At 44.0% G+C, this 27,259-nt stretch overlaps 1 protein-coding gene and 1 long non-coding RNA gene across 7 annotated transcripts in view; one reads left to right on the forward strand and one right to left on the reverse strand.

The window, feature by feature from the left end:
• Positions 1 to 9,895, forward strand: part of LOC116482193 (uncharacterized) — a 55,975-nt gene extending 46,080 nt beyond the window's left edge. For 4 of the 6 annotated variants that reach the window (XR_009212675.1, XR_009212673.1, XR_009212674.1 and 1 more), the window contains 2 exons: positions 2,266 to 2,589; positions 9,747 to 9,895. Coding sequence is in view for 1 of the 6 variants with exons in the window: in XM_058435905.1 (XP_058291888.1) it covers positions 2,382 to 2,611; positions 2,812 to 3,052 (471 nt within the window). In the remaining 5 variants the exon portion in view is untranslated. Of the gene's footprint in view, positions 1 to 2,265; positions 2,612 to 2,811; positions 3,927 to 5,754; positions 5,784 to 9,746 lie in introns of all 6 variants that reach the window. The other 2 variants (XM_058435905.1, XR_009212676.1) reach the window with 2 other exon arrangements.
• LOC131383014 (uncharacterized) lies at positions 363 to 27,192 on the reverse strand. Its single transcript, XR_009212680.1, has 5 exons — positions 27,097 to 27,192; positions 23,984 to 24,157; positions 11,153 to 11,216; positions 3,310 to 3,408; positions 363 to 3,055 (listed from the first exon to the last, which is right to left on the reverse strand). It is a non-coding gene; the product is annotated as an uncharacterized LOC131383014 (long non-coding RNA).
• Between the last annotated feature and the right edge of the window lie 67 nt (positions 27,193 to 27,259).

Below are 27,259 nucleotides of genomic sequence, written 5' to 3' on the forward strand. Positions count from 1 at the left end.
TTTGTTATGAAAAAGACTGATGGACTTCAAAGAAGATGGAAATTTAACTAATTAAATTTCAGTTAAAACCTGTGCATGATTTTTGCATACAACTGAAATGAGCAGTTTGATTTAGTAAACCCTGAGACCGTGTAATTTTTTCAAGTAGGCTTGCTTATCTTTTGAGGTATTTTAAGTGATGACAGCCATTAAAACCACATTTTAAAATAAACTTGACTTGGAAGGAGACCTCAAACTGTTATGCCACAAAGTTTTCAACAAAGATGCTCAAAAATAAAAGAAGCCTATTCAGCCATTTTGCTCTTTTAAAAACTATTAATGAAAATAGAACTAATTTGCACTCAATAAATTAAAATGTTACATTGTTTTCTACTTGTTTAATTTCAATGTATTAGTGACAGTATATCATTTACAAATAAATATATATTGGGGGGTTGCATGTTCAGAATTTTTTTTTAATATTTTTAGAGAGTGCCCAGGCTGGACTTGAACTCCTTCCTGGGCTTAAGTGATCCTCCTGCCTCAGCCTCCTGAATAGGTAGGACTACAACTGTGAGTCACTTTACTCAACCGGAAATGGTGAATGATAAAAAATGTTTATAGCCTATATTAGACACACTGTGGTACCCCAAACCAAATGCTAGCTACTTTTTAACTCACAAATAATTAGCTAGTGATCTATATTTTGCTTTACAGTTTAACTTGACAAGAGTAGAAAAATGTCAAGGTATAAGACAATGCAAAATGTAGGGACAAAGAAGAAAAGCTTCCCCTTTCACCCTCTGAAGATTTGCTGAAAATGAACTGAAAAAGGCAGAGCAACAGGAGAAAAGGCATGCGTTTATTTTAATACGCATACCACGGGGAATTGCAGAAGAGTAATGGCCAATAACCCAGCAGGGTCCAGATGCCTGTTCACCCTCTCTTCATAGGGAAGGCAGGGATGAGGTGTGTAGGAGTAAATGACAAAAGTTCCTCTGAGCTCTGGGGGAGGTGTTGGGAAGGTGAGGAGTGAGACGTTACCTTGCACAAAGGTTGTCAGACCTGCCCTCGAGAATAGATGAGTAGTCTATCTGGGTATAGTGACAACTCCATCTCTTTTCTTTCCTGGTCATTTGATGAGATTCCTAAAGATGGGGGGGGTCTTAAGACAATTGCCCTTTTTTTTTTTTTTTTTGAAAAGAAGCTCTGTTAGATAAGAAAATTCCAGAGAGTCAGTCCAGTCCCTCCAGGTGCTTTTAGAAAGAGGATCAGAGAAACAAGGAGGTAAGGAAAGTCAGAAAGAGAGCTTGGGTCTAAGATTTATTTCTAAAACCTTCCAATTTTCAAAGTACTCTGCATGCCAAAACACTACATTTTGGGGAATCATTTTCTGCACCCCAACAAAATCTTAATATGCAATTTTTCAGTGTAATAGCAAGACACCCTTGGTTATAGCTATCTGACATTTAATCATTAACTGAATTATTTAATTGCTGCTCTGTAGATTCATAACAGGCAGTGTATTTGAAGTTATTGAAACTATTTCGACTGCATTTCAAGGAATTTATTATCTTCTAGACACCTGATGAACTCAAATTCTTTTGCAAACTCTTAGCATTGACTTTTGGGATATAATGCAAGTGACTGCAAGGGTAGACTGTCTCTGCTAGGTATCACTTTTGCATTGTTCTTAGAATTGTTCTTAGAGTCTTCGTGAGTTTTCCTCTGAAGCTGATTAATACCCTAAATGAATCCTAGGAAGAGTTTCAAAGTCACTAATGTCTGCTCTTCAGGCATGTCGGTGGCTGGAGCCCAGGCAGTTATTCATGCTGCATGTGTACCTTAAGCTAAGGATGAGAAGGAAAGAATTCTCAAATGAACCTTCTAATCAATCTGATAGAGACTGCTTGTGAGTTCCCCTCTGCCTTTCCAGTTAAGGGCCTGACCTTTGCAGACCCTGGTGAATCATTTAGCTATTAAACATTTACAAGGAGGCTTCCAGTGGAGAGAACAAAAGGACAGCATTGCTTAGTGCAAAAGCATCAAGTGTCAAAGCCACTGACTGGATCTTTTTACTAAACATTTCTATAACATTTATCTTCCCCCAGGCATTGAAGAGAAATATATTTTACTTTCTCAGTGTAATGCAGTCACAAGGGACCCAGTAATAGAATCCATTGCTCGTGAATGTTGGGCAGAATGGTAACTACTGGATGAACCAAGGGTGTCATCCACATATGACAATTTTTTACATATTTATTTACATGTTTTTTTTCTCTCTAGGAAGTGGAGCCAGAATCCACAGATGTCATTATCCATCTGCACACTTTGTTTACTACCCAGAAGGCAAGAATATTGCATTTTAAAAGTGCCTGGACTTTTGTTCTTTCTTATCACAAATGACTTGGGAAGCTCCCACCACTCATGAAAGTCCCATTCAAAGCCTTGCTTCCTGGAGAGCTTTGAGATTCTGGTACAAAAGCCATTTTATAAGCACAAAGTGGAAAAGCATCATTCATATTCATTTGCTGCTGCGGCATTTCTCCCTGGAATCTTCCTCTTGTCTGTCAACACTGGGCAAAAGGACTGGCCTCATCTACATTACAGGTATCCTTGTGATGGTCTGGAGGTAGGAAAAGGACACCCAGCACAAGAGTGAGAAGGGAAACTCAAGCTCTCCTGTTGGAGAGTCTCAGGCTTCTTTATCCATAAAGCTGATTGGACATAATTGGTGTGGGTTTATGATTTGTTTTGGAAAAACCTGAGGATGAAATCGGTACCGTGCTTTGTGCATCTTGGCTGCAGTGAGTGTTTTTTATGTGATTGCAGGGGCCTGTGGGAGAGGCGGCCATCCGGAGGGCTCTCTGAGGGGTCATTTAGGATGCAGCTGTTCTGGGCAGAGGATGGTCTGCACTGGCCTCCACTGCGCAGGAAGGCTTGCAGAGCGGAGAAATGTCCACTAACATGGCTCTGTGAGGTGTGGGCAGCCCTTTTCTTGGTGTGGGGCTCTGTTTGCTGTGATGTAAGAGGTATCACAGGGCTTTCCTGTCCCGGAAGATTTAGTGGATGACACCTATGGGGGTTGCCAGCTGGATTAGGTGAGGCAGAGCACACAGCTCTACCTAAGGGGTCCCATTCTCATCTGGGAATATCCTAGGACATAGGGCACTACCCAAGAGGGAGAGCCTGGGGGGGCATTATACGGGTGAAAGATCTGAGTGCCAGGTCCATATAAATGACTGGGGTTGGGGGGATCGAGGTGCTGCCACAGGAAGGGATGGTACCCACAGGGAGGAAGACCCATGTCTCAGACTCCTTCCTTTATACCTCTTCCTGGGACCTCCTCGGAGTCTGCAGACCAGCTGGTGCTTCTCCGTCTCCTGTCGTCTTCAAATCTTTTCATCACAAAAAGTTTTCAATGTAAACCTAAGTAGAGAGAACAGTAAAAGGAACCCCCATGACCTATCACCATCACCCACCATCAACAGCGATCAACACATGGGCAGTCTAAGTCCGTCTTCCCTACTTTCATCCCCGCTCCAGATTATTATCAAAAGTAGCTCATCCCTAGTTATGTTTCACTTAATCCTCTCTGTTGCATTTTTTTCTGGCCACGTTCTTCTGTCTGTCAATCATTGTCTTAAGTCAGACTGCCGGGTTGGCTAGGAAAAGACATTTCTCAAGAAAGAGTTCTAAGTAATTTTGAGAGAAATGGTCAGATTGACCAAACAAGGTATGCTTAATTTAGTTCAATTCAACAGTTAATTATTGAGTCCTCGGCTCAGTGCTGCATTCAACATATCAGTAAAACATGGTTTCTGGCCTACAGGGTTCAGTGCTCTAGTTCTGGGTGTGGGACGCAGACCAGGGCAAGTATTCACTCAGGAAAGGCAGAATGTGGCCACTGGGAAAGGAAAGGTACAAGGTGTGGCGGAGGTTACAAGGTATGACAAACACTGGGCTGGGAATGGTGACAGTGGAAGAGGATCAGGAAGGGTCGTGAAGCCTGAGGCATTGGAGAGGGACTTGGAAACCTGGGCAGACAGTGGGACGGTGACTGCAAAACACTGAAGTGTGCAGGTGGGAATGGCAGTGGGGGACAGGCAAGCCTAGCAGCAAGGACACATGGTGCAAGGGGCCCCATGGGGGATCTGGGGTGGGGGAGGTAGGCAATTGGGCTCTCAAAGAAACCCTTGGGCTTTTTCTAGCTTAATAACTAAACAATTATTATTTCTAAGGAAAAAGAAAACTGGATTTCTAGAAGTATGGCTATTAAAAAAAACTCCAGACCCCAATTAGGAAACTGAAAGGAAATCAAAGTGGGCCTAATGGAAATTAGGTAGTAGGGGTAATAAAAGAAAATGCAGGTAGCTGTCTAAAATCCAGTGGACTCCAGGTCCACCAGCCAGGCACCACATTGTTCAAACCTATAAATGAAGTATGTCCATGACTCTCACTACATAAAATGGAAGTTAAGCCATATTCCTTTTCCACTGTGCTCTGAAAATACACTGTTTTTGCCTCTAGCAAAGCAAATATATAGACAGAAAATTCCTAGCACTGCTTTCACACGAGGGGTAACAAAGGTGACAGACTCAGGCAAAATGTTCATATTCTATACGTGAAATGGAATGGTAGCTTGATTTTTCAAAAGGATAAGATTCTCATTACAAATTTAAGCATATTTATTAAGGAAAACTCAAATTAGTAAAATGTGAAAAGGCAAGGAAATTCATGGTTCCACTACCCAAATGACATTTTTTTTTTCAGTATTTTGGTGTCATATAATTATCTTGGAACATGCTTTTCGTACTGAATGGCTTCAATATTTTATCCCTGCTCTCTTCCAGCCCCCCCCATTGATTATGATTATCAGTGAGTTTGGGGAAGCGTATTGACTTTTTTTTTTTTGAGACAGAGTCTTGCTCTGTTGCCCAGGCTGGAGTACAGTGGCACGATCTCGGCTCACTGCAAGCTCCACCTCCCAGGTTCACACCATTCTCCTGCCTGAGCCTCCCAAGTAGCTGGGATTACAGGCGCCTGCCACTATGCTGGCTAATTTTTTTGCATTTTTAGTAGAGATGGGATTTCACCGTGTTAGCCAGGATGGTCTCGATCTCTTGACCTTGTGATCTGCCCGCCTCGGCCTCCCAAAGTGCTGGGATTACAGGCGTGAACCACGGCGCCCGGCCGGGGAATCGTATTGACTTTTTTAAGAGTCAATTCTCTTTTGAACTCAGATTTCAGAAGGGACACAGGGAATCATCTCGATATAAGTGTTGATATAAAGTTTATTCTCAGATACTTGTGAAGCCAAAAACTCTGTGCTAACATTTGCAGGGCTTTTGGAAAACTGCACATGGAGGTCTGAATAGCGTATGTCCAAATAGTTGAAGTTTTTGTAGATTAAGCTAACTCATTATTAAAGAAAATCTGTTCTAGCCTCCTTCCTTGATAAATACACCTTCATAACAGCTGCCCCTTGGAAGCTATTAAATATGTTATATGCTCTTGCCTTTATAACAGCTGTCCCTTGGCCACCCCTCTGGGTTGGGGTGTGTATGCCAAGTCCTCTTGGGGACAGGCCCTAAAAGCAGGCTTGGAGCCATTTGGGCCAGTTCCCTGGAGCTCCAGGTGCACCTGTCTTCTCACCCTACGTGGGAAGTGGTGGTCAGAGGAGGGCCAGAGTGGAGCCACAGCCTCATGGAGCCCAGGGCAGGCACCTCTCTGGCTCTGGTCTGAGTGAATCATTCCATATTTTCCTATGTGCAGGTCATGTGCTGGGTGCTGGGAACACAAAGGTGAGTAAAAACCGTCTAGTAGGGGCACACAGACTTTCAAATCAGTGTCCCCTAAAATGTAAATTTGCAACTCTGAGTTGACTCAGTCAGGAAAGTTAGGAGGAGGTAACTTTGCAAAGAAGAAAAGGGAAGAGAATTTCAGGCAGAGAGAAAACTGGGGGCAAAGTCCTAGCAGCAGTGGAGAGCACAGCCAGAGTGAGGTGTGAAAAGCTAAGCGGACGTGGGGCTCAGGTGTGAGTTGGGCTGGACAGGCAGTGGGCACCAGATCAGGAAGGGCCTCTGTGGCCTTACTTTTTTTTTTTTTTTTTAGACAGAGTCTCTCTCTGTCACCCAGGCTGGAGTGCAGTGGCGCGATCTCGGCTCACTGCAAGCTTCGCCTCCTGGGTTCACGCCATTCTCCTGCCTCAGCCTCCCGAGGAGCTGGGACTACAGGCACCGGCTACCACGCCCGGCTAATTTTTTTGTATTTTTAGTAGAGACGGGGTTTCACTGTGTTAGCCAGGATGGTCTCGATCTCCTGACCTTGTGATCTGCCCACCTCGGCCTCCCAAAGTGCTGGGATTACTGGCGTGAGCCACCGCGCCCGGCCCCTCTGTGGCCTTACTAAGAAACTAGGTCTATGCACAGTAAAAGGCTTTTAGCCAGGGGTCACATGATCGGGGCAATGAGGCTAGACCAGACTACTAAATCAGTCCAGGCTAAACCTGTTCTTTTTCCCTTTTGCTTGTTTGTTTGTTTTTTGTTTTTTTTTTTTAGAAAAGCAAAATATTAGACACTCAAAGCAATGTGAAATATGTAAATATTAAATAGACATTTGATAATATTAAAGAATTAATGTTTTCTGATAACAGTATTGTGTTTTTTTTTAACTTTTAGGTTTGAGGGTACATGTAAAGATTTGTTACACAGGTTAATGCATGTCACTGGGTTTGTTGTACAGATTATTTTATCATCCAGGTATTAAGCCCAGTACCCAATAGTTACCTTTTCTGCTGTTTCCTTCATTGTATTCATAAGTTCTTATCATTTAGCTCCTACTTTTTTTTTTTTTTTTTTTTTTTTTGAGAGGGAGTCTTGCTCCGTTGCCCAGGCTGGACGGCAGTGTTGCCATCTCGGCTCACTGCAAGCTCCGCCTCCCAGGTTCACGCCATTCTCCTGCCTCAGCCTCCCGAGTAGCTGGGACTACAGGCGCCCACTACCACGCCCAGCTAATTTGTTTGTATTTTTGGTAGAGACGCGGTTTCACCTTGTTAGCCAGGGTGGTCTTGATCTCCTGACCTCATGATCCGCCCGCCTTGGCCTCCCAAAGTGCTGAGATTACAGGCGTGAGCCACCACACCTGGCCCATTTAGCTCCCACTTATAAGTGAGAACATGCAATATTTGGTTTTCTGTTCCTCCATTAATTTGCTAAGAATAATAATTTGCCTTTAGCTCCATCTGTGTTCCCACAAAAGCCATGAGCTCATTCCATTTTTATGGCTGCATAGTATTCCGTGGTGAATATGTACCAGATTTTTAAATCTGATCTGTCATTGGTGGGCATTTAGGTTGATTCCGTTAGACCTGATAATTCTTTGGAATAGTAGGGGAGAGGAGGAGATGGAGTGAGGCAGACAGGCTTCAGGGGGATGTAGAAAGTCAGATGGCCAGGGCTTTGGGTATGGATTGGGTTAGGAATGAGGAGGAAAGTAGGTACCAGGCATATCTAGTTGGATGAACCATGTATTAGTCCGTTTTCACACTGCTATAAATAACTATCTGAGACTGGGTCATTTATAAAGAAAAGAGTTTTAATTGACTCACGGTTCTGTATGGTGAGGGAGGCCTCAGGAAACTTACAGTCATGGCAGAAGGCAAAGGGGAAGCAAGGCATGTCTTACATGGCAGCAGGAGAGAGGGGGTGGGGGCTGCCACACTTTAAAAACCATCAGATCTCATGAGAACTCACTATCACGAGAACAGCATGAGAGAAACTGCCCCCATGATCCAATCACCTTCTGCCAGGTCCCTCCCTTGATAGGTAGGGATTACAATTCTAGATGAGATTTGGGTGGGGACACAGAGCCAAATCATATCAAATGGGATGGATGAGCTGGGGACACTGAGAGGATGAGGACTGAAGTCTGGGGAGGTCATGAGCTGGCTTTGGGACGTGCATTTTGAGATGCCTTTGGGACATCTGAGAGGGCAGCAAGTAGAAACAAGCATGTACTGCCAAGCTATGAAAAGAGGTTGGGGCCGGGCATGGCGGCTCACGCCTGTAATCCCAGCACTTTGGGAGGTCGAGGTGGGTGAATCACTTGAGATCAGGAGTTCGAGACCAGCCTGGCCAACATGGTGAAACCCCATCTCTACTAAAATACGAAAATTAGCTGGGTATGGTGGCGGGTGCCTGTAATCCCAGCTACTCGGGAGGCTGAGGCAGAAGAATCGCTTGAACCCAGGATGTAGAGGTCGCAGTGAGCTGAGATTGACGCAACTGCACTCTGGCCTGGGCGACAGAGTGAGACTCACTCTCAAAAAAAAAAAAAAAAAAAGGGAGAGAGGGAGAGATTGGGGCTGCAGTTAAAATATGTAGGAGCCATCCCCATGGAATTGGTGAGATAAGCCATGGAGGTGATACCTGGAGAAAGGTACCTGCCTGCTTACTTGGTAGAAATGAAACAATCCAAGCTTTCCAATGTAGATGAGAACTTTAGAAATGAAATCACACAAGCAGTGAACTAAAATGAGAAAGGCAAACCCTCTAGCAACCTTGCATCTGACATTTGTCACTGAAAACAGGCTTGTCATACACAAATCACTTGCAACCACAAGGAGGACTGTGGATCAGTTGGCCACTCTGCCCACGTCTTTGTGTGCCTGTGACTTTAAATAAGGTTCTTGTTACTTGCACAGCATTTTGTGGTGTGTATTTGTAAATATATCTTGCCAGCATATTTTATGCTTCAGTTAATTTAGTTGACATCTAATTTAGTTGACATATAAAAATAAAATCAATTTTCAGACAAAATACCCATAAAATAAGTGAAATGCTATAATAGGTTTCAAGAAATTAAAATGTAATATATTTAGGCTTCTATTCTAAAGCAATTTCATCTAGAGTAGCAGATACTGTAGATGTAATTTTTTTCTATGAATTCTTGTCAATTATATAATAATAAATGTTGCTATTATATATTGAGAAATTTATTGCTTGGAGTTGTTTGTCATAAAAAAATGAAAATTTTTGTTAGGGTTTCCTTTAAAATGCCAAAGAGCCTAAATATGAATACTTTGTATATTGATGTTCAGGCTGTAATTAAGCCATGACAAAGATTATTACTTTGGATGTAAACACTATCAAATTTTCATTGGGTGAGTTCTTTTTAAATTAATGTTGAGTTATGTTCTGTTTATTATCCTGTTTGCCTTACGTTTCCTGTCATTTTCCAGTTGTCTGCTTGAATTCTGTTTTTCAATAGTGATTTAGCAACTGATAATGTATATTGATTTCAGTTTTGCTTCTAATTTACATTTGTATCTGTTTGGTTGATGTATTTGGCTTAATCATTTTATTTTCATAAGCAGTTGTACAATTTGTTAATTTAGCTAGATGATTAAATTTGGCTTCTGAAGAGAGTTTGTTTTAGAAAATAGTCCCTGAAGTAAATTAGTGTTTGGCATTTCCAACATGTCAAAGGAGCTGGTCTCTTAAAGATAACTAGAAATGTAACTCTGAATTCTTAAAAGTGGTTTTGTAATTTTAAACCTCTGATTATATGGAGCTGTATATTCCAGTAGGTGGTGCAAATCGACTCCATTTCAAATGGAAATGTAATTTAAACTTGTGATGTAACTGTTTTCACTGTAAAAATAATATTTCAACATGTTTCGCAACTGCAAAATTATTTTCCCCTCTTTCTAAAGGAAGCTTGATTTACCCTCTCAATGCTCATTTTTCTTATGGTTTATTCCTCAGGTATCATTCTGATCATTGTTGTTACAGGAGAGATGAGAGGAAATTAGAGGGGCTAGAAGAACCAGGAGACCTGTTAAAAATCATGAATACAAAGAAAAGTCTTTTTGCTTCTGTGCTTCAATTCCATAATAAAATGAGTATAATGTCAATATCAGTGTTCTAATAGTTTTTATATCCACATGATGAATTGAATGCCATGTTTTGTCTGTTGTAAAAATTGAGGTTATTTCACTTTTAGGAGTCTGATATCCTCATACAGGCTAATAAAATATGTATACAAGGATATTCACTGCAGCATATTTTTAAAATTAATTTTTTTTCTTTCATCCCAGTCATATATGTGCACAAGAGGCAGCAAAGTAGGATGATTAAGAGCAGGGCCTCTGGGCAGCCTGCCTGAGATGGAGGCCTTACCGACGTGAGTATCTCCGTTTCCTTTTCTGCAAAATGCAGATCCTCACAGGTACCGCTACCGCATCATGGCATTGATAGGAGGATTAAATGAGCATATATGTAAGTGTGCAAAGCATGCCTGGCACGTCGTAAGCACCGTATCAGTGTTAACTGTGCCTCTAAAGTAAAATAGCACTGAAAGGATTGCAGTGAAAGGCAGCATTCTCTTGCAGTATTCCTCCAGCCCCCGAGTATCACTTACTGGTGGTAAGCACTCACAACCCCTCTCCACGGCTGATCCTGACAGTCACCGTAACTTTAAATAGTATTCTTACACAGCTATGTTTTAAACCACTTTGACTGTTTTAAGTGTTCAATTCACTAACATTAAGTACATCTACGATGTCATGCAATCATCACCACTATCCATCTCCAGAATGCCTTCATCTTCATAAACAGAAACTCTGTCCCCATTAACCAATAACTCCCCATTCCCCTTTGTCCCCAGGGCCTGGTAACCACTACTCTACTTTTTGTCGCTATAAATTTGCCTGTTTTAGGTGTCTCATGTAAGTGGAATCATACGATATTTGTCCTTTTGAGACTGGCTTACTTCACTTAGCCTAGTGTCCTTGAGCTTCATCCACATGGTACAGAATTTCATTCCTTTTTAAGGTTGAATAATATTCTATTGTTTTTATATGTAACATTTTGTTTCTCTTCATCTGTCGATGGACATTTAGTTTTCTTCTGCCTGTGGCTACTGTAAATGATGCTGTTATGAACATAGGTGTATAAACATCTATTCAAGTCCTTCTGTTCAGTTCTGGGCAGCTATTTTTTGATGTGTCTGTTCTTACATTATCTTTTTACTTCTAGGCACGGTAAATTAGATAGACAAGGACTTAACCGTAATCAACTCCCCACCTTTCTACATACACTCCCAGTCCCCACTCCCACATAGCTTTGGTTAAAAAAACAGTGTTTTCTCTATTGAATGAAAGTTCTCTTACCTTCCCTGGGATGGAAGGGACGAGGAAGGAGATGGTGTTCCTGGAACCCAGGGAGAACGGGAGCCTGGGAAGAAGCAGAGGGAAGCGGAGATGACGAGCAAGACTGCACTGGATGCCAGAGCCAGAAGGAAGCAGGGAAGAAAGATCCTGGCCTTCCTCTCCTTTCTCTGCTCCATCTCTTATAGCGCAAACCAGCTTGAAAGCCAGAGGGCAAAGGAGCCCAGGCCATGCATCCGCAGGGCCCAGGAAGATGAGAATGGACCAAGGAAGGAGGCCAAATGGAGCCCACCTGCACCCTTTTCTTCCTGAACTGCCCTCTCCATTGCCAGCTCCCTGCCAGTACCCACGGCCCCTGCTGCCAGCAGGAGGACACCTTTCCTGAGAGCAGCCTCACTGTGCACATGGACCTGGCAGGGAGGCTCACACACACCCATACTCAGAACGAGCACAGAAGCTTCTCCCAAGGCCAAATAGAAATGGCTTTTGGATTACCCGCCATTTGGGCCGATTATCTGCACCACTGCTTCTGTCCATTACTGAGGAGAGCCAGGAGGTATCTGGACTGTCCTTGGTGTTCTGGGATGACCTTGTGGAGAGGTGATCACAGTCTGTGTGCGGAAAAAGAAGACATCTGCCTGCCATTCTTTTCCTCACACTGGTTCAGCGACGTTTCATCTCTGGCCTGTGGCTGGAACCCATATTAAAGAGCCTGTCATTGCTTGTGATTTTTCTTGGAAGAACAGAATTCAGATTGGAGCAAGGCTTTCCATCAGAGCTGTAGAGAATCCATCTTTGCCTTTGAGCCTTCCCGGCTTCAATTTAGTACTTGAGACCCCTTCTCCATAGCACCCCTCTTCACCCTCATTCCTAGCTACGTGACCCCTGGCTGTGCTCCCCTACTCCCAAGCCGGTAGAAGGACAGCTACCAACACAGCTGTAGGTGTCTGAGCAGAAAAAATGAGAGCGAGAGGCAGCCTCCAAGGTCAGGACCTGCAAGAGTCAGTGGATACGCCAGTAATGGGAATTCGGGGCCTTCCTGGTGGGCTCCTTGGATTTGCACAGAGAACGTGTGCCTCTGCCATAGCCTCCTCTCGTGTCTCAAAGCCCTGAATCCAGGACTCACTTCCAGAGCCTCCGAGCTGTACCGCACCCCCAGCTCTAATCCTACCCATTTCTGATGTCCTAGGCCCTTTTCTCCTTCTTTCTTCAACCACCACTGCATTCCCACCTAGGCACTATCATTTATAGATGAGAAGCTGATGCATGAAAAGGTTAAATAACTTGCCCAGTATGGCACGTCTAAAAAGTGGCAGTGCTAGGGTGCAAAACCAGGCTGGCTACCTCCAAAGCTTGTGCTCTTACCTGAGGGTAACTCTGCCTCCAGGGCCATTCCTCGATGGGTTCCCAGGGCTTTGGCTGCTTGCTTGCTTTTTTCTTTTCTTTTCTTTTCTTTTTTCTTTTCTTTTCCTTTTCTTTTCTTTTTTGTTCTCTTCTTTCTTTCCTTCCTTCCTTCTTTTCTTTCTTTCTTTCTTTTTCTTTCTCTTCTTTCTTTCACTTTTCTTTCTTTCTGTCTTTCTGTCTCTCTTTTCTTTCTTTTTTCCTTCCTCCCTTCCTTCCTTCCCTCCTTCTTTTTCTTTCCTTCTTTCTTTCCCTTCCTTCCCTTCTTTTCCTTCCTTCCCCTTCCTCCCTTCCTTTCTTCCTTCCCTCCCTCCCTCCTTCCCTCCTTCCTTCGTTCCTTCCTTCCTTCCTTTCTTCCTTCCTTCCCTCCTTCTTTTTCTTTCCTTCTTTCTTTCCCTTCCTTCCCTTCCTTCCCTTCTTTTCCTTCCTTCCCCTTCCTCCCTTCCTCCCTCCCTCCCTCCCTTCCTCCTTTCTTTTCTGAGTCTCCTGTTGCCTAGGCTGGAGTGCAGTGGTGTGATCTCGGCTCACTGCAACTTCCACTTCCCAGGTTCAAATGATTCTTGTGCCTCAGCCTCCCGAGTAGCTGGGATTACAGGCGTGCACCACTACACCTGGCTAATTTTTGTATTTTTAGTAGAGACAGGGTTTCGCCATGTTGGCCAGGCTGGTCTTGAGCTCCTGGCCTCATGTGATCCGCCCACCTTGGCCTCCCAAAGTGCTGAGATTACAGGCGTGAGCCACTGCGCCTGGCCTGCTGTTTACTTTGTAAGTGTTGGAAAATTTTCCTGCTGTCTAAAGAAATAGTGAGGCATTAGCATTCAGGTGAGTTTTGTTTTCAAGTATGACTTATATAATAATAACAAATTATTCTGAGTGTGCTTTTTAAAAATTGTTTTACTGCACTGGAGATTGGGTTAAAACAGAGGTTAGCAATTTTTTCAGACTGAAGCGTCCAAGTGCACTGAAATCCAGAAAACGTGGTCAACAAAGTTGCCAGATGAGAATGCTGATTTTTAACAGAAAAATAAACAATTGCATATGAATGATACTGATATGGGGATGATTAAGGGAATATACTGAATATGGAACTTATCAATTTTATTCTATGAAATTGAATTGGTGGGGCCTTTGCCTTTTGCTTTTCCAAAGTTTTCATAACTTCCTTACCATGCCTGTCAGACCTTAAAGGGAAGGACCGGGCCCCGTGGGTAACAGAGGAGCTGGTCTTGTCAACAAAAAGGAAACTACACTCAGGACAAGAAGGGGTCACTTGGTCCCTGAGGTGTGCATCTGGTCTGTCTATGCCAGGTGGAGGGAAAGCTGAAATTATAGGATTAGCGGTGGGGCTGTCATGAAGGCCCCGGGATTTTCCAAAAGAAGTCCTTTCCCAGGAGAAACAATGGTGCTTTGCGGGTGACATGAAGCCCAAAGTGGGTGGGTTGAGGTTGGAGGGTCCACAGGGACCAGGGAGTTGGAATTCCCCCTCTCCTCTCCCCACCCACATTGGGGCTCAGCTTCCCACCTGCTCTCCTGGAGACAGCAGATACCAGGAGACCTGGTCTTGCAGAGGCAGGCTACGCATGGTAGAGGATTGAGACACGCCCAGCATTGGTGGACAGCAGGGGATGGGTCAGAAACATGGGTCAGGGAGAGGCATGTGGTCCCGGGCTTTGGAAGCTTTAGCCTGGACTCTGGTAGGAGTCTCTGATCCTGGGAGAGCAGAGCCTATTTTTTTTCTTTCCCTCTGCCCTCCAGTGGCCCCATCTCTCTCTTTCCCACTGGAAAGAAACTTGTCCAGTATGGCACATCTCCATAGCATCCTCTCACACTCAGCCTGGGAGGCCAAGTCTTCTTTCTTTCCTAGTTTCTCCCTCAATCTTCATTCCCTCTTAACAGCAAGAAGGAAACTTTATTGGTTCATGTGCAGAAAGGTTCAGAGGTACTGCCGGGTTCAGGTGCAGGTTCAGCTCAAGTTGCCAGGACCCAAGACCCCTCAGCTCCTCCCACAGCCTTCTCCAAGAGTTGGCCTCATTCTCAAGGCATGGGCGTGGGAAGGTGGCAGCAGAAATGCCAGCCCATGTGCTTTTAGATTCAAATCTGTCAGGAAAGATTGAGATTCTCTGCCCAAATAAGAGTCTAGAACAGAGTTTAATTCGCTCTGATTTGGGTCATGTACCCACGGCAGAAGCAAACATTACTGCCAGGGGAATGGGCTGCTCTGATTGGCTGGTATTGGAGCAAGGGCAGAATCAACTCCACCTAAGCCATATGGAATGACAGTGAGGGGAGATGGAGAGACAGTTATTGTTGGAAAAACAGGGATGCTGGATGCTGGAGAGGCAAGCCCCAAATGGCGTCCATGCACCCAGTTCCTCCTGCCTCCAAGTCTCCCGTGACTGCCCTGTAAATTCAGATCTGGCCCCTGTGACCCAACCCTGGTCTGGATCACTTGGCCAGTGCCCTTGGGACCTGCCTTAACCCCTTAGGTAAGAATCTGTCAGGCTATTTACTGTAAAAATTAACACTGGATACTAAAGAAATCGTGACAAAAACTTTCAATAATGGAGAAGATTTATATGTAACACACACACACACACACACACACACACACACACACACAAATTCATTTCTTTTGAGTCTGATTCCTGAGGGTGGAAGCTTTGAAAATTTCACGACTGTGTTTAGAGGAACCCATAAAGACACTTCAGCTGGTCATGGCCTTCCTGCTTAAAGATCTTATCAGGAATTTTACTGGAACTTGGAGCTTTATTATTACTCATTGTTTGACTGTAAGGCTTCCCTCTTAAGAGTCTGGGGTGAGGCCAAGCATCATGTCTCAGCATTCTTTAAGCTTTCTATGATTTCACATTCCATAATGCAAGTCTTATTAAAGTGGATTCCATAGGAGCTGACAGGAGAGCTTCTCTGCCCGCCACAGGGTGGAATGACAGTGCTTCTGTGGAAATGTGGATGCATTCCTCGGTCAGGATTTGAACCCTTGAATAGAGATCACCTATTATGCACTGTGGTATTTTAAGCACCTGATACAATTTGGAGGATTGCCGGTAGAACACTTTTTTGGAACACATGCAAATTTATGATTTGACTGTAAGCCAGTCTGGTCGTCTCTATTCTTTGCAGACCATCACTAGTTCTCTGTGTTTTGTAGCTTAATTTATACATCCTTCCAATTGTCTGGGTCTTGAATTGCTGCAAGACATTGATCATACATTACTTGGTTTGCCATACCTTCTTTTAAAAAAATTCGTCAAATTTTGTTTCTGACCACAATACAAATATGTTCCTTATGGAAATTTGGAAACACTCAATGAAGAAAAAAGAAACAAATAATTCTAAAATATTTGTGTAATCTGCAGTTTTCCCATAATATGTGGATATATATTTACAAAAAGGATTATTCTATTTATGTATTTACTTTTCTTTTAAATTCTGCAGTTTTAGTTACTCAAGGTCAATTGTGGTCCAAAAATATTACAGTATTTTGACAGAGAGAAAAAACACATTCATGTAATTTTTACTATAGTATATTGTTATAGTTGTTCCGTTTTATTATTAGCTGTTTTTAATATCTTACCGTGTCTAATTTATAAGTTAAACTTTATCACATGTATGTATAGAATGTATAGTATGTATGTATAGAAAAGAAAGTAGTATAAACAGATGTTCCTTGACTTACAATGGGGTTACATCTAGATAAACTTATTGTAAATTTAACATATCTTAGGTTGAACACCATCGTAAGTCCAGGAGCCTACTGTCTGGGTATCACTTTTGCACCACTGAAAAGTTGAAAACTCACAAGTGGAATCATTCTATGTTGGGATGGTCTGTACTATGCGCGGTTTTAGGCATCCACTGGGGTCTTGGAGCATCTCTCCCTCGGATAAGGGGAGGATTACTATAAATTGTTTCCATTTTTTTCCCTAACAAATGCTGTAATGAGCATACTTAGGGATAAATCTTTGTGCAAATACTTGGGTATTTTCTTGGGGTAAATTCTCAGGAGTAGAATTGCTGGATCATAAGATATGGATATTTGTAAGGCTTTTTGGGAGCCATTGCTATCCAATTACTTTTTGCTGCCAATAGTAATTTCTTAATTCTTTGTCCTAATGCCAGGCCTGGCAGCTCCAGTGAACAGTGCCTAAAGTGAGAGCCAACCTCTGTAGGTGAGACTTCCTGCTACAGCGGCTCTTTGTTCTTTACAGACGAACTGGTCTTTCAGTGTCTATTCCTTCCCACTGCTTCTCATTCAAATGTCTCTTTACATTGGGGTGAATGCAGTCTCCAATTTGAGACAGTGCTTATTCAAGAAGGCAGTGCGTCTGTCCCTCAATTACTCAGCTTTTGATCTCGTGGGTTTTCTACTGGACAATCCCTGAAGGAGGGCCTGTAGGTAAGGACTTCCCTACGTGACAGCAAGACCTTCTCTCCAAAGGCCAGTGTTAGCAAGGGCCCTGCCATTCAGAACTACGTATTCCAACTGCACAGGTTAATTTGTCTAGACAGTGGCTTGGTCTCTAGAAATGGCCATAAGGATTTTCCTGGGAAGTGAGCTGAGGTGTTTCAGCAAAGCAGCTTTTTAAAATTGAGGGCCAATCATTTATTGTGGCCTTTTCAGATGCCAGCAACAATTGGCCAAAGTAGGAGATGCTTGCCGGAATGTCCCTGGGCCGGCCACGCAAAAGTCATAGCTATTCTGGCCAATGGGAGTGAGTGCTAATTTGCTCTCAGGGCCCTAATTGGCTGATGGTACAATTACGTGCCTACTATTTTAAGGCTGCGTTTCTAGCCCCAGCCTGGCAGGCTTTCTTGAGACATCTGGCAACAATGATCAGAATGCCTCTTTTTTTAAGGAGGCTCACAATCGATTAATCTATGGACTCACAAGGACAGGCTCATTTAGTAAAGCCAACATGTTTCAAAGAAAAGTATATTTTCATTAACTAGCCTCAAAGCAGTAATTATATGTTCAGAGAACACAGTAAAAATTTATTTCTAAATATTTGGTGGTGAAAGGTTGAAGGCAGTGTGTGTGTGTGTGTGTGTGTGTGTGTGTGTGTGTGTCCAACATGTTGCATGTGTTTTAAATAAACCTAGCATCTTCCCCTCAAAAAGGAAGCAGGAAATACAATCGTAGACTTTGAAATTTAATTTTTAGCAACAGGATGTGTTTCTAAATACCACTAACATATCAAAAGGAGAATGTGTAGTTAAAAGCTTTAAAATTGTTATCAAAGCAATTGCAAAGCAAATGAGGTACCTTTCTTCTTCTTTTTTTTTTTTTCCCAAGGCTAGTGGTGTCTGAACATTGAAAACCAAATCTCCACTGAGGATCAAAAGCAATGGTGGTGTCTTTTTGCGTGAGATGCAGCTGAACTTGGATGCTCCCCCTGATCTGATTCACAGTTTATAATCACAGTTATCACAGAACCATTAAAAGCCTATTAACTTGAATTCCCACAATTCCTTGAGGGCAAGGGCAGAGAGAGAGCAAAATAACTTTGAATATAAATGTAACACAACATTCGAAGGGAGAGAATCTCTTTTAATTATGCCAGTGAAGGAAGATGTCTTATGGATGCATCTCCCCTAGCAGATGGCTGATGAAAGAATACACATGAAGTCTTAGGACGCTCGGGATGTTATGAAAATGAATTCTCTGCAAAGAGACTGGTAAAGCATAGGGAAGAGTGTGCAGACCTCTTCCTGGGAGGAGGAAGCGTGGAGGACTTGCTAAAATGTGTGGCTGCTGGTTGGGTTGGCTGGATGGACACTGTACCGTGGCGAAACAAATCAGCCTGAAAAGAAGCCTCAGCCACATTCGGTGGAAGCAAGAGCCCAGTGAATATTTGGGCTATTGTCATGTGAGAAATTTGATTTCATGTTTTTCCACCCTTCAGTGACTTCGCTGACATTTCCCCTAACAATGCTATTATGTGCTGTACCAGTAAGACAGTGCGGTCAATAAGCTGTCTTGTGACTTCAGATAAAATGAAATGTTCTTATCTCACCGCAGAACAATTAGATGCATCAAATTACTTAAAAAAATCATACAGTAGTGAGCTGTGTGCATACCAATGACAGACTCTGTCCCCAGATCTCTGGGCCCAGCACGGTAGCATCAACACCTCCACATTGGGATGCTGGCACTAAATAGTCCCCACATGTACTTGCACGCCTGGAGGCTGGACTTGACCTTGCCTTGCTGTTTGTAAAGGAATATTGGAATCACTTTGGGAGGGAATGCACACGTACACTCACACACAGTCTCTCTCTCTCTCAGTCTCTCTCGCTCTGCTGTCTGAAATAACTAATTCCAATCAATCCACCCTCACCTTAAATGTGTTCTTCCTGCATGAATTACCCACATTCACTGCCCAGCTTGATCTCGTTTCCGCAATGGATAAAGCAAATGACTCAGTCCAGAGGGAGTGGGTTATTGACTAAGTGTTTAATTAGGCGCACAGCCCTTATGTGGTCGTTCTTGTACAGTCAAAACGACTGGACCGTGGCATGGCAAAACCATGAATTTGGTTTACTCTCATGTGCCTGAGCCACAGTTGAATCAATGGGGCAGCAATCTAAATTAAACATTAAGACAGCCACACTGCAACATGTTTATGTAACTCTGCAAAGAAACAGCATGTCTCAGGATCCTCCAGGGGAAAACATTATCCACTTCCCTACTTGCATATCAGGCACACAGGAAGGTGGGTATGGTACAGTCTAGAAAGCTTTTGAGCTCCTTAGGGAAAACCTTGTAGGTAAACACAGTGCAAACTCACTCTTTTGGTCCCTGACTTTGGCTTCTGAATCTTTAAAAGTTGAGCAGTACAGTAACCGCTGTCCAATAAAAGGTAGCAGGTTGAGAAAAGGCTTCAGTGCTTATCTGCAGGTGCAAGGTCAAATGTACCCAAGGGGCACTGGCAATCCGTTGTCCTTCCCTTAGAAGAAGAGAGGTGGTATTGACATAGACACAGCCCAGGTGCGTCTCCCGATTCTATAAGGAGATGCTTCTCAATCTTTAATGAGCGCATGAATCACCTGGATGATCTTGTTGAAGCACAGATTGTGATTTAGTAGGTCTGGTTGGGGCCTGAGATCCTGCATTTCTAATAGATTCCCAGGTGATATTGAAGCTGCTAGTCCCAGGTCCACAACTGGAGCAGGGAGGTCCTCGCAGGAGGGTTCCCTTACCTTACAGCCAAGGCAAACATGAGAGGGGTAGGAAAAGAAAAAGACAGCTGATGTTTTGGTGACAAGATGCACTGAAGCCAGAGGGGAGGCTGATGGCAACAAAGAACCAGCCAGTCATCCCTGGAGTGAAGGGAAGTGTCTAGACGGGCTTTGATGGCAGCCCTATTGGCTCTCCGTTACGGTATCGTTGACTCAGCTGAGTGTGCAGAAGGCAACATGGTAAGGCTCAATGTGTTGTACATTTCCCGTTCGCCTTTCCAAGGCACACCCCACTGGCAAAAATGCCCTGGAATGTGAACAAAGAGCAAGATCAAGAAAGGACACATTGTATTGGTGGCCATCCACACGATTAACTGAGTTGATGAACCCTGGATCCCTGTAGAGTTGGAGAAAGTGAAGCCTAAAGCCAGCACTCAGCCCAAGTCTGCCTTTTATGACTTTGTCTTATTATTATCTTTGTAACAAGGCTCTTTTATGAGCTTGCGATTTCCTGCCAAGTTGATGAAATCTCCATTATGTTTTATAGTACAAAATAAGAGGATAAGAGAGGTTTTTAAAAGGCCTGCGGATCTCTTCTTCGTTTAGGAACCCTGCCTGCCCTAATTCTGTCCCTGTGTGGGGTAGAGATCAACTTCCTGTCATGTTCTAAGACACTGTTCATTTTCTCTTCAGCTGAAAAATAGATATTTATTTTGCCATTTTGCTTGACGATTCTAGAGGCTGGCATTTTCCATTTTAGTGCTCTTCATTTTGAACCACACATGTAATTACTGCTGTCTTTTAGTCTGTGTTTTCGGAGGACTAGCCCGTTCAAATTGCGAGAGGACAAAAGCAGCTGTCTTTCCAGGGGGTGAAAACAATAGCATAAAGTCTTCATGTAAACCTCAACAAACATTGAAACACAGAAGTGGAAATAGGAATAAAACTCCCAACAAGTGGAGAAACAGAAATCCAACTAAATATTTCCACCTTTCTTGGAATTTAGAGAAAGAACAAATATGCTCAACACACCTGCTATATTTTAGCGTGAGTCTTATTTCTAAGGTGGTTTTTTCAAAAGGCCAAAGCTCCCAACTGATTTTGTTGTTGTTGTCGCCCATCCCCTGTGTCTCTGCCTCCTACTGACATGTCAGTTGGTCCAGGTGACAGAGGGCAAGGTGCCTGTCCACATTTCTCGGGCTGCCTGAATGATCTGCCTCCCTGGTCCTTCCTCCAGCCTGGCTCTCACCCATGCCCTTCTCGGTGGCATCAAAGCCCCCCTCCAGCCTCCTCTTAGGTTCTTTTTTTTTTTTTTTTTTTTTTTTTGAGATGGAGTCTAGCTCTGTCACCAGGCTGGAGTGCAGTGGTGTGATCTCAGCTCACTGCAACCTCCGCCTCCCGGGTTCAAGCGATTCTCCTGCCTCAGCCCCCCAAGTAGCTGAGATTACAGGTGCCCGCCACCAGGTCCAGCCGATTTTGGCATTTTTAGCAGAGACAGGGTGTCACCATGTTGGCCAGGAGGGTCTTGATCTCCTGACCTTGTGATCTGCCGGCCTTGCCTCCCAAAGTGCTGGGATTATGGGTGTGAGCCACCGCGCCCAGCCTCCTCTTGGGTTCTTGAGTGAGCCAAGCTCCTCCCAACATCAGGGCTGCAGCAGTCAGTCCATCTGCCTGGGACACTCTCCATCTTCCTTGGTTTGCTGATGTCATTCTTCATTTCTTCATCACCTTTCACATTCATTCACTGTCACAGGCTCCTGGAGCACCCTGGACCTCTCACAGTCATACCAATTATTTGTGCAATAATGTCTATCTCCCTTACCTCAGCTTCATGAGGTCAGTGACTGTATTTACTGTGCCTGTCACTGTATCCAGTACAATTTCCTAGGTCACAGCACTTCTTTGGGTGACCAATTCTCCAAGTTATCAATTAACCAAAAGCTTTTCTAGATATGATTTGGACAGGTTACAGCAATTCCTGTTTTGGCAAGGATGTCAACAATTCAGTCATTACAATGACAATGTCTTGTGAAATTTGAATTTGGGGCGTCATGAGCATCAGCAGAGTCAAGAAGTTTTGTAAATATTATGGTTAGTTTCTACCTTTCAATTTAATAGATGTTCTAACCAGGCCTGGTGGCACATGCCTGCAATCCCAGCACTTTGGGAGGCCGAGGCGGGTGGATCACCTGAGGTCAGGGGTTCAAAACCAGCCTGACTAACATGGTGAAACCCCGTCTCTACTAAATACAAAAAAAAAAAAAAAAAAATAGCCAGGCGTGGTGGTGGTGCATGCCTGTAATCTGAGCTATTTGGGAGGCTGAGATAGGAGAATCGCTTGTACCTGGGAGGCAGAGGTTGCAGTGAGCTGAGATCACGCCATTGCACTCCAGCCTGGGCAACAAGAGTGAAACTCCATCTCAAAAAAAAAAAATAGAAAAGAAAAGAAAAGAAAGAGTTCTAGTGGGCCAACTTATCCTTCTTATCTTTCAATTGGTTTTGTCTTTCTTGTCTTGATCCAGGAATTGTTCCCTTGAGTATGAGCAAGAGAGATACAGTTGATTTTCCATATAGTTTGCAACATAGGGTAACAAAAAACGTGCTTTATGTTATAGATGCCTGAATACTTTTCAAGATGGCAGCATACAAATGTGCTGTATATTCATGACAATTTCTACTAGTACCATATGTATCATGTATCATAATAAATAAATGCAGCTGAGTCACTTCAATTTGGTTGTTATTTGTAGAAAGAATCCAGATTCACCCTTACAAGGTGAGCCCAAAATGTGCTTTATAGTTAAGATACCTGAGTATTTCTTAGATGGTCAACATTTTACATATAAATGGATTGGCCTTCCTCATATGCATGTTTAATTGTCCAGGATTTGCAGACGTAAACATGAAAATGAATCTTTCATTTGGTAGACCGACAAACTGTAACATGCCTGCATAGGTGGCAGCTGAGTGTTTGTGGGTGGACTTGTGGGTAGGCATGTGCAGACACGCACGTGAGAACATTCCTGCAAAGTCTCCCTAATTCTACCACTTCCTCTCCTGCAAAAGACAGCAAATCATTAAAACGAGGAGTGGCGTGCTGCCCTGGAAATGCATGGAAGACACAGGCGCATTTACCCTGCACTATCTTTAAGAAAAAAGACTTAAAATTCAAAGTACACAAAAACTGTCATGTCAAAAAATACACTGGACAAAACAATTTGCTGTAAATGTTGTAGGTAGTCCAGTGAAAATAATTTTTGGTTAATCAATAGTTTTGAGGTACTGGTCATTGAATGTATTGCTAAATTCGTGATTTGCTATTTATAAAGAACTGATTTTTGGTGATTGCCTTAGTGCTATGACACATGGCAAATGTGCAGTGATATTTGTTAAAGGAGTGATTGGCTCAGTGTTGTCTTTGCAGACAGTCCCTAGCTGGCGGTTTTGGATCACTACGTTCGAGCATGCGCAAAGGCTTGAGGCAGGACCGAACTTGACCCTTGGGCGTTCTCAGCCCTGGTCATCTGAGTACCCTTAGTGCTACAGGACTTGTTTCAGAATGATGGGTCACAAAGTACAGCCCAGTAATTTAAACCTCTGAAAATAACAGCCACCATGAGCATCCCTACTCCAACCTGTGGCTGAGAAATCCTAGCTGAAGAGAAGTCGAATTTCATTTTTTCTGGCCAGGTTTCTTTGTTCAGTTTTGATTTTCTTGGACAAATTTGCTAGAATTTTAAACAATCATTCAAAAGGAGAAAATTGGAACATACCTTCACCAGCGGTCATATACCTGGTCTAACAGAGCATAAGACTAAATACAGAGGAGATGCGAAATATATTTGAAAATGAAGTTTCAGTTCTGAGAGATTTTCGGCTCCATTGGTGGAGACAAAGTGAATGTGTGTGAAATACTGAGTTGGAAATGGCCACTGTTTTTAGGTTTTAAATGTCGTCATTGTCTTCCTCCCTCCTTTCTGACTTTAGCTTTCATCTTAGGGTGCAGGAGAACCAGAACTCTGCCCTGGCCCACCACCTTCATCTGTGTGGTGTTGGTGGCACATGATGTCCATCATTTGGCCCCTGGCCTACAAGAGTTCACCTTGTTGAAGCACTAGGCATTTCAGCAGGCTCTGTTTTGTGCAGGTTAAGGAAAGGGAATTAAAAGGAATCCTCTTATAAAATCACTGCTCAATAATTTAACGGCGTCAAGCAAGTGCATTAAAACAAAACCTGTTTTATGCTGGCATTGAACTTGGCCTCAGTACGTCTGGGTTCTGCTGTGGGCTCTGCCATATATTAGCTGTGTGACTGTGGGTGAGTCACTTCACTTCATGGAGGAGGCTCAGTTTCCTTGTCTGTAGGTACGACAGTTACTAACATCTGCTTCAGTTTCAGTCCGCATCCCTGCAGTGAAACCAGTGACAGAAGAGACTGTAATGAAGGGTCTCCTCTCAGAGATGTGGGCAGAGTTACAGGAACTGACAAGGAATGGTGCAGCTTCCTGGGACCAGCAACAGCAGGAAGCCTATCTATCCCTGGGCCAAAGGAGTAGGGAGAGGGCACTGTGAACGGGGAGAACTGTGGCTGTGGGGAAGGGGCTGCCCGGCAGGAGCTATGGACATAAATAGACAAACACAGCCCCTTCCAAATTCTGGCATGGTAGGGATAGAGCCTGGGCGGCCAGTACTTTGAACCTGTGATGTATCAGAATGTGTTATGTACATCTCTTCCCAATTCCATGTTCAGTGATGTCAGTAGCTTGAAATCCACCATGGTGGAAGTATTTATGCATGGAAATTGGCAGATGCCACTACAAATTAGGCTGCTTTTCCTCTGGAGAGCTGGTTGTGAACCATTTATGAGCACACCACTGTCTATCTCATTCTGCCCTTCTGATTCCCACTGCTATTTCCTATGGGGTGAATCCAACCAGAGCCAAAGCACAGGCTGGGCACGGTGGCTCAAGTCTGTAATCCCAGCACTTTGGGAGGCCGAGGTGGGGGTGCATCATCTGAGGTCAGGAGTTTGAGACCAGCCTGGCCAACATGGTGAAACCCTGTCTCTACTAAAAATACAAAAATTAGCCAGGTATGGGTTGATGCCTGTAATCCCAGCCACTTGGGAGGCTGAGGCAGGAGAATCGCTTGAACCCAGGAGGTGGAGGTTGCAGTAAGCCGAGACCGTGTCATTGCACTCCAGCCTGGGCATCAAGAGTGAAACTCTGTCTCAAAAAATAATAATAATAAATTAAAAAGCAAAAAGAGCCAAAGCATAGGGGAATAGGGGATACAGCCTTTACAGCTTAGACTCCAGGCTGTAGAACAGGGAATGGATGGAGAATGAATGGGAGAGGGGTACATACAAAAGACAGATAACCAGCACATGTCTTAGGGTTGTCATGAAAGTTATATAAAACAATGAATATAAAACTACTTAGTAAACATTGACGTGCCTTTCATGTGTTCTTCCTTAGTTTTGCAAAGTACATTAAAGTTTGCAGAGTATTTATAAGGTGCTATGTGAGCACAATGCTGAGAAGTAGACAGCACTATGCATCCTCTTCTGCACCCCTCCCCCTGCCCTGGCCAGGCTAATTGGAATGAAGTTAGGCTTATTCTTGTTAGAATTTGGGGAATTAAATGATCACATTAAAGATAAGAGAACACCCGCTGGGGTGGCAGAACCTTCAGGCTGTCCTTTGATTTTGCTTCTCTGTCTCCTCCATGGTGATTAAACTTTCGGCTGGGCAATCATCCCACCAGGACAATGCCTACTTTGCAGCCCCCTTTACAGTGAGGCCTGACCATGTGGTTGAAATCCTGGCCCACGAGAGGAAGTGTTGTATGGCAGCTGCCAGGAACCTTCCTTAGGAAGAAGCAGCTGAGCCAATCGGGGTTGGCCCAATATGATCCATGGGGACACGCCCTTTCCCCTCTAATTCCCTTTCTGCATTCTGCTGCCTGGAACGCAGATGCCATCTGGGGCCACGAGATGACAGCTGCCCCCCGGAGCTGGTGAGTGGTGGTAGGTGGGAGGGAGCCTCATCTCTGAGAATCCTGAACGGCAGAGCCGCCATATCGAGCCTGGACTACTTCCCTCTGGACTTCATTACACAGAGAGAATAAATGTCTATCGTGTTTAAGCCCCTGTTAGTTCGGGTTTCCTGTCCCAGTCAAATTTGATCGTAATCAATATAGTGTGTCTTGGCAAGGCTGTGAGACGACAGGACTCCCTTGCACTGCTGCTGCTGGGAGTATTTCTTTACACCTGGGCTTTGGAGAGCAGTGGGCAATGCCTGGTAAAGGTGAAAAACAGTGTCTGTTGCACCGAGTTTGTCAGCAGGTAGCAGAAATCCTGGAAGGGTTTACTACACACACAACAGGATTGCCTAGTGCAGCAGCTCTGCAACACCAAAAAAGGCGGCCCACCACCTTTTCCTCCTCTCCTTACCATGTGGCTTTGGCATCACAGTGCGAGAGGACCTATGCATCTCTGGCATCACATCTAAGGGCCACCTCTGGCCCTTCAGTGCTGGCAGTGGATAAGGTCCTGTATCACTACTACAGCAACTCTCCTTGGAAAACCCAGGGGGATGACTGGGGGAGGAAAGGGTGGAGGACACAATTTCTGAGGGAGAGAGCAGCTGGACAGGTTGTCCTGTATGTGTTTACTCTCGTATTCACACGGAAGAGCCAAGAGAATTGGCAAGACACAACAATTAAAAAAAAGAGAAAGAAAAGCAGAAAACACCTTACTGATTAGAAAGGAGGCAGGACGTGTATGTCCAGGCCCTGAGAGAAACGCCAGATTTCACAAGCAGCCTTTGCAGCCCTGCGGAGGCCAGGTGGCCCTTGGCAAGGCTCATGAGCTCTGGAGCTGGCCCATGACCTTGCTGGGACTTGTGGCATCCCATCCATTGCTGTATGTCCCTTGTTTCCTATTTGTAAATGTTGAAGGTTGTCATGGAGAAAAAATAAAAACAGGTGAATGTTTAGTTTAGCACAGCACTTGGCATATAATAATTATTCATGAGTGTTTCCTCCTCATGGTCTCAATGCTGTCCCAGGCAGGTAAGAGTGGCTGTGAGTGAGTCCTGAGGTTGGGTCTGAGCTGAGACACAGAGGCTGCCACAGAAGGAGATGGTAGGCAGCGTGGGTCCTGGGTGCAGCAGCGCCACTGATGCAGACAAGGTCACCCCCAGCCTGGGATTCAACTTACTTCTCTGAAAACTAAGAGGTTGGAACATATGGTTGCCATGGGGACTTTCAACTCAAACATTATTGGTTCAAAAATTGACAGGGTACAAAATGTTTGTCATTACCCCCAGATCATCTTGTCCTCACCTGTCTGAGCTGACCACAGGGCTTCCTCAGCTGGGACCTGGTGGCTCTTTGCCTCTTACCCTGGGGAGTCACAGCTGCAAGGAACCAGTGGCAAGAATCCTCAGAGGGCTTAGAAGACTCCTTCGCCCATTGTGATGGGTGAGTTCCCATTCCATGACAACAA

The sequence above is a fragment of the Hylobates moloch genome, unplaced genomic scaffold (assembly GCF_009828535.3).
Source record: "Hylobates moloch isolate HMO894 unplaced genomic scaffold, HMol_V3 SCAFFOLD_3, whole genome shotgun sequence".
NCBI classification, from domain to species: Eukaryota; Metazoa; Chordata; class Mammalia; order Primates; family Hylobatidae; genus Hylobates; species Hylobates moloch.